This window comes from Apaloderma vittatum, unplaced genomic scaffold (assembly GCF_000703405.1).
Source record: "Apaloderma vittatum isolate BGI_N311 unplaced genomic scaffold, ASM70340v1 scaffold12630, whole genome shotgun sequence".
Taxonomy (NCBI): domain Eukaryota; kingdom Metazoa; phylum Chordata; class Aves; order Trogoniformes; family Trogonidae; genus Apaloderma; species Apaloderma vittatum.
In genome coordinates this window covers 122,562-135,173 of record NW_009692966.1, presented here as the reverse complement: position 1 = coordinate 135,173, position 12,612 = coordinate 122,562, and the positions used below count along the sequence as shown (strand labels likewise).

The window sequence follows — 12,612 nt, the reverse complement described above, 5'->3', positions numbered from 1 at the left end:
TGAACATGCTGTGGCTTTGTCTCTGGATTGTAAAATGCTTTCTCTCTGGATTGGCAATGCTAATTCTGTAAAGACACTAAAAGAACTAAATGTACCTAATGTAAAGGATGGGAAAGGATCCATCAGGACCAAGACAGGACCAAGCCTTCACCTCTGCTCCCCCTGCACACACATATTTCAGCTCACACTTGTCACTGGACGAACACAGTACTGTTTCTGTGAGACATATACAGACCACAGAAATTGTGCTGCCATTTAGAGTCAAAGTAAGTTTTGTCATTTTCTTTCAATGAAAGAAAAGTCAGGGTTTTTTGGGGTGTGTGTTCATCTCTCACTCCCTGCAGGGTCGGAGCCACTGAATAGACACATCCCATGTCTTACACAGCCGATCTCATTTCACAGGACATGACAGTGCATTTCACAGCCTTTCCCATCTATCACTTAAAAAGAGAGAAGAAACAGGAAATGCCATGATATCCCTCATTCTTGCAGTGCTCTCAGGCACAGTATAATTATCAAACCTAGGGCAATCACTGTGCTGGTTAATATTTCTTTTTTAGGCCTTCAATATTCAAACCACAGTCAGTACTACTGCTTTGTAGCAGAACTCAATATTCAGATGGCCTGCAGCTGTATAATGAGCAGTTTGGGGATTCAGAATTATTCTAGACATTAAAACAGAATATTTAGATAAACAGTAAAAATATGTAGATTGGCTTCCTGCAGGGTAGGTTGCACAAATAACCTTAAAATACACCACAGAACTGTAATTGCCAGACCAAAAGGCAAACTTGCCAAGCTGGAGATCTGTAACTTGAAATACTTGAAAGGTAAGAAATATGACCACCCTCACATAAAGATTATGGATTTTGCTGAAATTACACGGGGAGGACTTCACCTGGTTTATGTTTTATGCACAGTTCTATACGGCATGTCAGATTCTGGCTCCAGGAGTCCACGGGGCATCCTTGAGGACTGGGTGTGCACCAGGGCCAGGCTCCCCCAGCCCCAGGAATGTCTCAGGGACCAGCTTGTGTGCCCCTGGCAGGTGGGGACAGGAGCCAAGCAGCCTCTCCTGGGACAGCTACCTCCGGATGCTTCCCACCCACCGGAATGCTCCCTGCTGCATCCCTGCCATCATGTCTGGTGGAAGGCGTGAGGAGAGGGAAAGCCTTCTGCCCTGCTAGCAGCAGCAAGCCACCGCGGCAGCCCTCTCACAAGCTCCGCTGCAGCGTCCCCAGAAACACCAGGCATTCAATGTAAGATGTGACAACTGGCAAAGGATGATGTTTTCCGCCCACACTCAGTCACACAACCTCTGTAGGTGGTGTTTTGAGAAACTACAAGAACAAGAAAACCTTTGTCCTTTCTGCCACCGTAGCTCTCATCCAAGAGCTGCACATCCTACAGCTCAAGCACCAGGAAAAACAGCGTTCAGTGCACTACAAATAAAACTGTCTTGCTTCAGGGCAGGGGAGCGAGCTTACTGTGGATGGCACTGGAATCAGATGTGCTTTCCTCATTGTGCTCAACAGGCATTTCAGATATATCAAGGAATAGCAAGCAAGAACTTGCTGGCTAGAATTGCCTTGGTAGAAAAATAAAAAAAAATCAAGGAGAAACTCACCATAAATGTCAGAGGATGCATCAGACTTCTCTATTTGAATGTGCTGTGTAACTTTCTGACAGATTTCTATTTCTTTGTACAGCTGAATAGAAAAAAAAACAACAGAAAAATATGTTACCATGGGAGGACACATCAGTTGGAATAATTGTGAGCAGATATATTGTTTTTAATTACAAGCAGAAGAAATGGACTGTGGTCTTTATGTATCAGTTTTTCACCACATGTGTGAGATGTATTAGTAGTGTCACTAAACATTACTATTAGAACACAGTAAAAGAGGAGGAAGCAGTATTTTACTATCACCATCATAAAAGGAAGGATACATCTATTTCACTAGATCAATACTATTTTAAGTGCACAAGAAACAGAGCTTCTATCCCCCTTTCCATATTTTATGAGTAGCCATCAATTAACATTTTTATACTATTTTGATTAAGATGTTGCAAGATGTTGCAAATTATTTGATAGTATAATCACAAGGAGGGATTTTGTTTCTCAAATAGATTCCTTAATTGTTAGAAGACTGTCAGATTTGATACGCAGACCCTTCTTAGAGTGAAATTTCACCTTCAACTTGTTTATGTTTATTTGCACAGAGAAAAGGCTGCAAGTCTTTGAAATGGTCATTAACATCCTTCCTGGGAGACCAGCACAAATTCACACCTAGGTAATAAGCCAGAACCCTACGCAAGCAGGAGGCAAGCGACGCCTCAGCAGAGCTACCCTCCCTCCACCACAGCTCGGATATTTCATGCATTTAAATCACTTATGTTCTCCCATCTTGTGTGGCTCGTTATTTCACCCTAGTCTTGCCCTGAGCTCTGAAGAAAAGAGCCTGTATTGGGGCCTGTCACCCCACCTGAGGCAGGGAAATCCCACTTTTCCAGACAAAGTCAGATATTTAGAGGGTCTGAGCTGACATCTTTGGAAGACAGCCCTGACTCGTTGCTTCCAAGACAGCCTTGACACACTGGAAGCCTCTGGCTCAGCCCAGGTTTGAAGCTGGCTTTCCCACTGAACACCGGCTGGCACTTGAGTAACAAACCACATTTTCGTCTTTGGAAAAAGTCACACCCACAGGTGACCGAGAGCCCACAAGTAAATAGTAATTTCTCTTACATGCTGGTATGAGTGTGTAAAAAAGCAATTCACAGTAATTAACGTTTTGAAACTAAGTGACATCAGTGTTTGGACTGTAGTATTTAAACCACTTCCTTAAAAAAAAAAGGAGCAAATCATTAGTAAAGGATTTCCTTAATAAAAATACGATTTTATCTCCTGCTTCTATCAGCACTTACACATCTGTGTAACTGCAAATATTAAGTATTACAGAACTGTTATATACCCATTTAAATGGTTGTATATAGTAAAATAGAATTTAAAATGAAATGATGCCATGCTAGCAATATTTTTACATGAAGTTTTCAAATATAGAAACGTATTGCTCAGAATCTGAAAAAGAGTCAAATGACATTTATGAAAAGCTAGATTTCAGCAATGGTTTTAAAAAGAGGAGAAAGGACAAAAAAGAGTGAAAATAGCAGCATTTTCAGAACAAAACTCGTGTCCAACCCCTGCAGTCATGTAACCTGAGTGTGCAGGACCCGAATCCAGAAGGATGCCTGACAACCTCTCGCAGGGATACAGGAGCCACTCGCCTGCACCCCAAAGTGCTGTTTTCAGGCAAGAACATCTGTTCAACAGGCAGCAAATAATTGGGATGCTCAGACTGCAGCTGAGCTGCCCAAACCAAAGAGTAGAGCTGAGAGCAGCCCCGAGGTGCTGCCCGCATTTCTGTGCCCTGCCGTCCCAACATCGAGGGCAGGCAGCACGTTTGGGCCATGGTGGCTCACACCATGAAGCTGCCAGCCTCATGGGCAACACAGCCTCATGGGGGAAGGCCCCTCTGGACCTGGCATGGGTCCAGGGCTCTGCATGGCGAGGTTTAAAAGCGATACTGGGAGCATCCTGAGGGGGTTGTCAGGCACTGGGGAGTGCCCGGGGACAGGATTTCTTCCTGACAGCAGGAACATTGCCCCTTTGAGCCACTCCAGTCCCTCATAGTGTTTCTCACAGCAGCTTTGTGATATGATGATGATGATTATTATTTTGTTATTGGGGGGTTTGGCTGTTTTGTGGGGTTTTTTTTCTCAAGGTTTTCTCTTCCTTGCCCTTTTTACCTCTACCACTTCTAGTCTTGTCCCAGCACCCTTCCCCAGGGTTGCCTTTTCAAACAGCCCCAATGCCTCCACCCCAGCCTCATCCTTCCCGCAAGACTTTGGGAAGGCTCTCAATCACAGAATCACAGAATTGTTGAGGCTGGAAAAGACCTCTGAGATCATCAAGTCCAGCCCATGACCCAACACCATCACATCGGCCAGACCAGGGCACTAAGTGCCACATCCAGCCTCTCCTTAAACACCTCCAGGGACGGTGACTCCACCACTTCCCTGGGCAGTGCATCCCAGTGCCTGAGCACCCTCTCCGTGAGGAAGGGCTTCCTGAGATCCAACCTAAACCTCCCCTGATGCAGTTTCAGGCCGTGTCGTCTCGTCCTGTCACTGGTTGCCTGGAAAAAGAGCCCGACCCCCACCTGACTACACCCTCCCTTCAGGCAGTTGCAGAGAGTGAGAAGGTCCCCCCTGAGTCTCACCTTCTCCAGGCTCAACAACTCCAGCTCCCTCAGCCTCTCCTCAGCCTCTCTGGTCTCCTGCTTCCTACCCAAAGTAAAAAGTCTCACATGTCAAGCTTTGGCCAAAACAGTCCAACACTTAGTTTATAAGAAAAGGTGCTTGAAGTATAACTGGTACAGCACCTAGCATTAAAATACTATCCCCTGTGCCTTAATAACGTTTTAAACATAATAAACAGAGCTCATGAATTTTTGAAAGACTGTGTCAGTACACAAAATGTCATCATTAATATTTTGGAGAGGAACAGAATATGGATATTTAATTTCCATTTCTTATTTAAATATATCTGATATATTCCTCAAGAAAAATGAGTATTATCCCAAGAATACTTTTCTGCAGTAATGTATGTCTGTAAAAGCAGTTTAGTAGATGAAAGATAGCTCTAGCAAGGTGACATCAACATTAGATAATATTATAAACAGCTACTCAGGAGACTACAAAAATAGAGGCATTAATCATATTGCAGGAAAATCATTTAATTAAATATTTAAATAAAGTAACTCAAATTTTCTCATGAAAGAAGTACAGACATACAAGCACACAGATGTGTGTTGTTTTAATGTTACTACATTAGACATAACCCTGCAGCACCTATCTATATTATAATATTTCGACATCTGTATAGTCCCACTGATCGCAGAGTTTTAGTTTATTTTCGTCTTTTTCAGAATAAACGATAGCTGACACCTATGTCAATCCTCCATCCTATCAACATAAGACAAATCACCAAAGTCCTTCCAGGCAATGAAAGCTAAAATTTGTCTCCTCTGTGTTTTAATTTTTCCCAACTATATTTCACTTCCCAGTCTTAGGACTCCATTAGCACCTTCTCACTCTTTTTTCTGTTGACAGCGTTAATGGCAAATCCCAGAACTTCTTTACTAAATGAACAAAAGCATCCACAACTGGCAAAGTTTTACTTTCTATAAACAGAACAGCCACCAGTGAAAAGGACTTTAAAAAGCTTAATGGTGTGCATGTGTAAAATCATAGTTAAAGCATGACACTGATTCTGTTTGGTCTTTTTTTTTAATCTCTCATTTCAAAATTCCTTTGAAGTCTGCTTTTGAGATGAATGATATGAAAACATCCAGCTGAAGCAATTAAGAAAGTACATTCTCACCCATAACACCAGACCTTTTTAACCTCAACATTTACCTTCCTATTTAGGGGAAAAAAACCAACAACCAATAAACAAACGACAAATGACAAACCAAAGGAGACAACTACTTTGCTTTTCCTCCTCTTTAAAAACAGGCAAAGTGATCCCAGTAAGAAATAATCAGGCTTCAACACTGTCTTTAAAACCACCAAGGGCAATATGAACAACAGTAAAAGACAACCTTGAGAGAAGTTAAGCTTAAACATATGTTACAGTGACTTTCACACATTACCTGTGGCTGTTCCTCCTCTCTCTCTTCCACACAGACACATGCGTGCACAGTCATAAGCCTAACACCAACTCTCTCCTCAAGACTGTTTGGAGAGATTACTTTACTGTAGGCCAATTTGCTATGGTCTGCAAAGCGCCATAATTGCAAGTCAAAAAGCATAACTCTGCATATTACAAACGCCAGATAAACACTAATTAATAGTGTCCTACTAAGTGTCATTTAATTTTGCTCAGTAGGTAGCATTACCAGTTCATAGATATCCTCTTCAGGCTTTGGTACATAAAATTGGATCTGGTTTTCTATCAGGAATTTAAGACGCAGGTAGTGAGCAGCGTGATCCAGCTGGTGTGTCTGCAAGAAATGGAGAAGAGGCTTTAGAAGACAAAAGCAATGGCTCTATCATCTATACTTAGAGAACGGCCTGAAACTCCTAGCAAGAAAAATGCCCCAGCATCGTCTTTCACAGGAGGCCTATGATGTCCTAAGCTGAACAAGAACCTGAAACTCCTCCTCTTCCCTAGGAATAAGTGTTCAGTTAACCACTGACCAGCACGTCCAGGGCAGTGCTAGCACTGAAAGCAGCCTCTTTGGTTCTGCTTATCTGATATTTCTGCTTCCCCTACCAAGCCACTGCAGAAATACGCAAATGCTGTTAACAGCAGAAGACTCAGTGTGTACCTTTGTACACAAAGAGCATTTAAAATCACAAAGAGGAAAATAAATGTTCTGCTAACAGAGAAAAATGTAACAGGATTTTTTTTCTGTTCATCTTGGGTTTTTTAACATCTTCATAATTTAGCGAGTGAGTATGATGTGGTAAATTTCAAGTGAGGTTAACATAAAAGAAATCTCTATGATGTCCTCTAAATTCAAAATAGGTCAGGATACACTGGCTTTATAAGGCTAAAAGAAGCCAAGAGTTGCATACTGGATTACATCCCAATGGAAACAGGTCACATCATTTTAATGAATTAGTTATAATTAGCTGAGGATACGGCATTTGGTCTGGGAGATGTTAACGACCTTTTCTCAGCATGATTAATAAGCTTGATTTAAGCAGAGGTTAATGCAGTGTGTAATCAAAACACATTAGAATTATGATAAACACAAAGGATGTCATTCAGAAGTTACTTTCAAAGTTCATAAACTGTCGACTAAAGCTACTTAAAAAGCCCAAAGTGATTCACAAATACGAAAGGTAAATTCTCCTCACTGTCACTTTTGAAAACCCATCATTACATGCTTTTATACACCGTTTTTTTCATTTTATATGAGTAAATTACCCAAGTTTGCTAGGCTGTACTAAAAACAATGGCTCATCCAAAAATTCATGCAAAAACATCATTATTGCCTATTTTTTATGTTTTTCAAAGCCTCGCTTATCCAGTTCAAGCCGAGACGATGATACACTGGGACTCAGCTGACTGATCACACAGCACTGATGATGAGTAATGCACACCGAGTGACCTGTGGAAAAGATCACACACTGACCTAGCAAGCCCTTCAACACGTACTCAGAGAACAGTGAATGCTTTTGAAAATCTAGATTAGCCCATGAATAAAAAAGACCTGCCAGTAAGAAAAAAACTCGACGGATCTATTGCTGCGCTCTACATAGCACTGCATTCAAATACGTCCAATTCAAAGACCAAATTATCCTTATATGAAATGAAGTATCTGAAATGGAATAACCTCTGTAACATGGACAAATACCTAGTTAATTAAATAAAGAACTTGAAATCTATCAAGGGCCAAAATAAAAAGAGCTGAATGTAGGAGATCCTTGTCCTCTCCTGTTTTTTCTTTTTTTTGATAAGCTTTTTTTTCTTTTTTGCATGCTTTGCTTATTGTTTACTGACCATTTTCATTAGCTGTCTCTCTTACACACACATACAATCACCCTAGAAATTAAGGGAAGGAGAATTGGCTTTAATGGTTTAGAAAAGATACAGAAGAGTCCTATATTAGTTTCTGGTCAGATTAGTTTACTATGCCAACACACTAACTGAAGAGGGCCTTGCACAGCAATTAAACAAAAACATATAGAGGAGACATAACCCCACAGACTGCGTACCCCACATCTGGAGGGAGAAATCTGTGATAATTCGCTCTGAAAGCCTATGAATCACTTGAGTCATTTACGGAAAAGCCAGGAGGGGAAAAATTCAACATGTAAAAACCATACAAGGAGAAAAAGGAACCAAGGCAACCTGGCAGCCTCCTCCTGCCACCATAGTGTATCTTCCCATGGTCTCCTCTGCCGAAGCTCTCGCACACGTGCTGCGTGTCACGCAGCATCATGCCACGCCAGCCAGCCAGATCTATGCAAACAAGCTACACGCCCTCCATTAAAGTCCAGGGTTGGGAAAGAGCCTCTTGCCCACAGCCAGGTATTTGTGTTGCTTCCACCTCTGAACATCCTCCTCCTGCAGAGAAGACCCAGAGGGACGCTTTCCAGCCCACCCCAGGCTGTAGAGGGACATGAATTTATCCAGTCTGGAGCCTCCAGCCGCTGGGCACAGGCCAGGAGGTGCCTTAGCCGCACTGGTGGGGCAGCGAGCCCACGCTCAGCCACCCCGGGCTGCCCGCAGGGCCATTTTGGGCCCCCCCCACTCCCCCAGGGGCGAGCCGCCGCCGGCCCCTGGGGCAGGGGCGGGGTGAGCTCACGCCTGCCTGCAACCTGCTCTGCAGCCTGCACTCCGATAACATCTTAAAAGAGCAACTTTCCCTGCAGGCAGCAGCTTGATCTGCCATCCTGCGGTCAATGACAGGGCTTCTGCCTGCTTTGATATGGGAGCCGCATCAGGCGTGGAGGTGACTGCCAACGCTTCCATTTTCACACCTCTCTCTGCAGGGAGATTTGCTTACCGGAAAATCCTGTGTGCTGGCCAGCTGAGACAGCAGGAGGGAGCCAAACGTGAGATGACCAATGCTGCACCGGACCCCTGAGCTACGCCAGAGAACAGCATCGTCTAAAGAGGTCGCTGGGTAAAACTCACGTACACTTCGAGCTACTCATTTCTTCCAAGAAACACCTTCAGCCCAGGTGGATGCCATTCATCAGCTACAAACTACAATCCCATGCAAGTCAGGCAATGAAAGTCATCACCATTAAAGCTGTGATGGTGCATCACACCATTTAGTTAATTAACATTTGTATAGCTGCAGCAAGGCTCTGTCTACCTCGAAATGTTACATTCGTTTAACTGTTTCAAACAGGGGCATGATTTTCTACTGAAGTGAAAGGAAAAGGTTCTCTTAAAGTGGACACAGCCAGCCTGCCCCAAAAAAAAGCCATTAAACCATGGTTTTTGTTGCTGGGCAAGCTGCATCCATATGTGGGAAGGTGGGAGCGGAAACAGGGCAGATTTAATGATATTAATATTCTTACGAGACCACCCAAAACACCTTTCAGCAGCCCACATAAGGTTCTTGGTTTATTTATTACTCTCCTAATAACTCTGGCTATGTCTGGACTAAATTAAGCAGCTAACCCAATTTAAAGCACAACCCGACAGCTTAACCGACGTGCTCTTGAAGAAGAATTTCCAGCCTGGGGTGCGATTCGATTCAACAGGCTCCACGTGGTGCAGTGGGTCGGCACACAACCCGAACTATTCATCCATTTCGGCCCCTTTCTAGTTAAAGTGAGGCACAGGCATGTTCTTTCAGCCTGGTGGGGGAGACCTTCATTAGCACTGAAATGACAGCATCACGGAAACACGCCAGTCATCCCACTGTATTACTCCGGCTTCACTCTTGTGTGGCCCAAGCTTAGTCAGTAGGAAAACACCAGCTCAAAATCAAAGCAAGCCCGCAGAACATCAGGCTTAAGTAACTTCTCAGAGCCTTTGAGCACAGACTCAAAGACCTAAGGGGAATCTGCTTCTTGACTCTCATGCAAGATTGCTTGAAAAATGCAAATCATGAGAAAACAGATCTTTTTTCACTTCTCACTTTTTATCCAGATAAGTCACAAGGCTACATACCAGGTAGTCTTCTATGCTTGATTTTTAGCATTATTCCCTCCATACTGGCTCTGCCTAAATCCATACACAGTGTGTGTTTCTACCCAATTTTAAGACATACCATTATGCAAATATTAGTAATATGTATACACGTGTTTACACTGATCAGTATTATCCATAGGAAACAATTTATTGCATTTACACTGACTTTTCCTTCCTTCAAAGCGATGTTATTAGCTAAATCTTCGTAGAAGTCTTCAAGAAACCACTTTAAAACATGCCTTAAATTCTCCTCCCACCAATTTTGAAGCATAAAAGTGTCACAAAGCAGCCTCCAAAACCTAACTCGCTATATAATAACAAGCAGCAATGTTAGTATAAGAACACATTTTCTACAACGACTTGAGTGCACTTAATGTTCTCCAACACAATAATCAAGCCCAGTTTAATAGCACAGATAGATTTAACCACATCTACAAACATGAAGAGGTTTATATGAAATGTAGATCTCGAAATGTTTACTATACCAGAACTTGACTGGCTCTCAGATGGCAGATGGCAAACTGATGTGAAATGATGTGGATCAGATATTAAAGGGGGAAAAATGAGCTGAATGCAAGAGACAGAAGAAAGAGATTGATTATTAAATGCTACAGAAATGCAAGCATCCATCAGTGTTCTCCAGACTGAAAACTCTTACAGAAAGGAAAGAAACAGATAATAGCTCTTCAAAAAAACAAACACTCACCCACCTCCCCTTCTTACACACCACCACCCACACCAACCAAACACACAGTGAGAGTCCAGATCCTCAGCAGACACCTGCTGACCCCAGTGGAGCTACCCCAATTTACTCTAGCTAAGAATGTGGCCCAATGAGTTAATCACTCTTACCCAAAGGAAAACATAAATCCTAAAAATAAATCATTACTAATGATGTGTCATCCAGCTTCCCTATTATGTCTCTCTCCAAAAATGTCATCTTTTCCTGAATACAATGAAGAGCTTTCACAAGCTGCAGCACTCTTTAATTGTGCACCTGGCGGTAAGACGAGCACACTGTATAATTATTGCAAACAAATGCCTTTCTCTCACCTTCCCTCTCTTTGGAATCACATGCAACATGTTCTAAAAGTCCCCAAAGTTAAGCTCTTGGTAATAATAAATGTTTTCTTTTCTTTTGCTGTTGTTGTTGTACAAAAGAGGACTCACTTTTCCGAACAGCACGTGACACGAGTTGGGTCTAGTTTGCAATCAGTCAGTTAGCAGAAAACATACATTATGTTGCTGCCAGAACTGAAAGCTTGTATTTAATTTGTCAAAGCTTTCAACTTCTCTGCTGAGATGTAACTCTTTCTCACGGCCAAATGTCTCTAATACCTCATCTTGAAAAGAAATCCAGGTGGTTTTTCTCCCACTCCCCCCAAAATGCACATAAAAGCTTTCCTCTCTCTTCCCTCCCGCCACCTACACAAGGTGAGTCTGACTCCGCAGTGTCGACAGCAAACACAGGCACTTTCTCCTACTCCTGGTCCTGCTGTTTTCCCTGTGCCTTCCTCCCCCACGCCAGCCAGCGAGGGAAGGAAATATCAGGGGGAAGGAAGGAGGAACGGCACCTGGAAACAGGACAACCTGGCACCTGGGAAAGGGTGAGATCACCCCACTTGCCTGGGGGAGAAGGGAATGAGCCAACAAGGTCTTGGCAGAGGTGGGGGAACCAGGGTGGTCAGGGGAGAACGAGGCAACTGCGTTACATTGGGAGGAGGTGTCCAGTGACAGGAAGAGGGCTGGGGGCCAGGTTGTTTGGGGGCAGATGGGGAGAAGAGAAAGGTCCTGCACGCAGCTTGGTCTCCAGCAGAGGAGTGGGTGGGTGGGCACGTGAGAGGTGGCAGCAGAGGCAGAGTCAGGGTATGAAGGCACTTCAGAGGCTCATGTGCAGTGGCCAGCGTGGAAAAGGCAAAAACTGGTCTGTCTTCTTCCCCCTACACCTATGCCAAGTTTAGCTCCAGCTGCAGGGATTTTTCTTGTGTGATGCTAGCATGAAAGTTTCAGAACAATTCATGTTTTTCATCTGCCATACGACTGATCTCCCAACACAGTGTGGTCTGAGCACTGACCAGCATATGAGAAAGTCACTGTGAGATTCGATTGAAAGGGCTCAAGGTTGTAGCACTTCACCCTGCCCCAGGGCTTGCTCGCAGCCTTTACCTTGCAAATCATTTCCAGTACATCTCGGGTGGTGTCCCCAGGACGGATGACTGTCAGAGCAGGCTGGTTGTTCGGCAGGCAGAACCAAGACGGCGTAAAATACTCGTGAACCCAAATATCACAGTCGGGATTGTGCTGATGGACACTGCTCAGTGCCACTTCTTTTTCCCTCTAAATAAGACAAAATCCACTATGAATCTACTAGCCAAATAGCATCTCCCTCTTCATTAGTAGCAAGTGTAAGGAACACTATACACTGAATGAGAAAGCCCTCTTACAGTGAAGACATTTTACTCATAAGCTTCGACTGAAAGCTTGTCTAGACTGGAAACTTCGTAGTTTTACCTGAGCAGCACAGCGTGGCTTGCTGTGCCACCCACACAGCTACACTGGTGCAATGTGTTTTTCCTGGGATTTCACCCTATGGCTATTGGGAATGCTAGGAATGCAACAAAAAGTAACATTGATAACAAGAGATTTAAGATTAAAACTTAAATGCACTGTGTTTCTGGATAAATCAACTCAAGGCCAACAAAACTGTTGCAGATGCTATAGTTCCTGTACCTAGAAATGTCAAAATAGCAAATCTTAGCATTTATTTTGAATTTACTGTCTCTTATACCTCCGAGTTGCACTCTAAGCTATAAATCCCCAGGAACTGGTAGAGCTGCAGAATCCCTATTTGCTGCATGTGGGCTCACACAGCTAAACCCATATTCCCC

At 43.4% G+C, this 12,612-nt stretch overlaps 1 protein-coding gene across 1 annotated transcript in view; it reads right to left on the bottom strand.

Moving 5' to 3' along the window:
• Nucleotides 1-12,612, bottom strand: part of TIAM1 (T-cell lymphoma invasion and metastasis 1) — an 82,871-nt gene that overhangs the window by 40,184 nt on the left and 30,075 nt on the right. Inside the window, 3 exon segments of the mRNA XM_009876250.1 lie at nucleotides 1,628-1,709; nucleotides 5,961-6,065; nucleotides 11,891-12,061. Coding sequence (XP_009874552.1) covers nucleotides 1,628-1,709; nucleotides 5,961-6,065; nucleotides 11,891-12,061 — 358 coding nt within the window.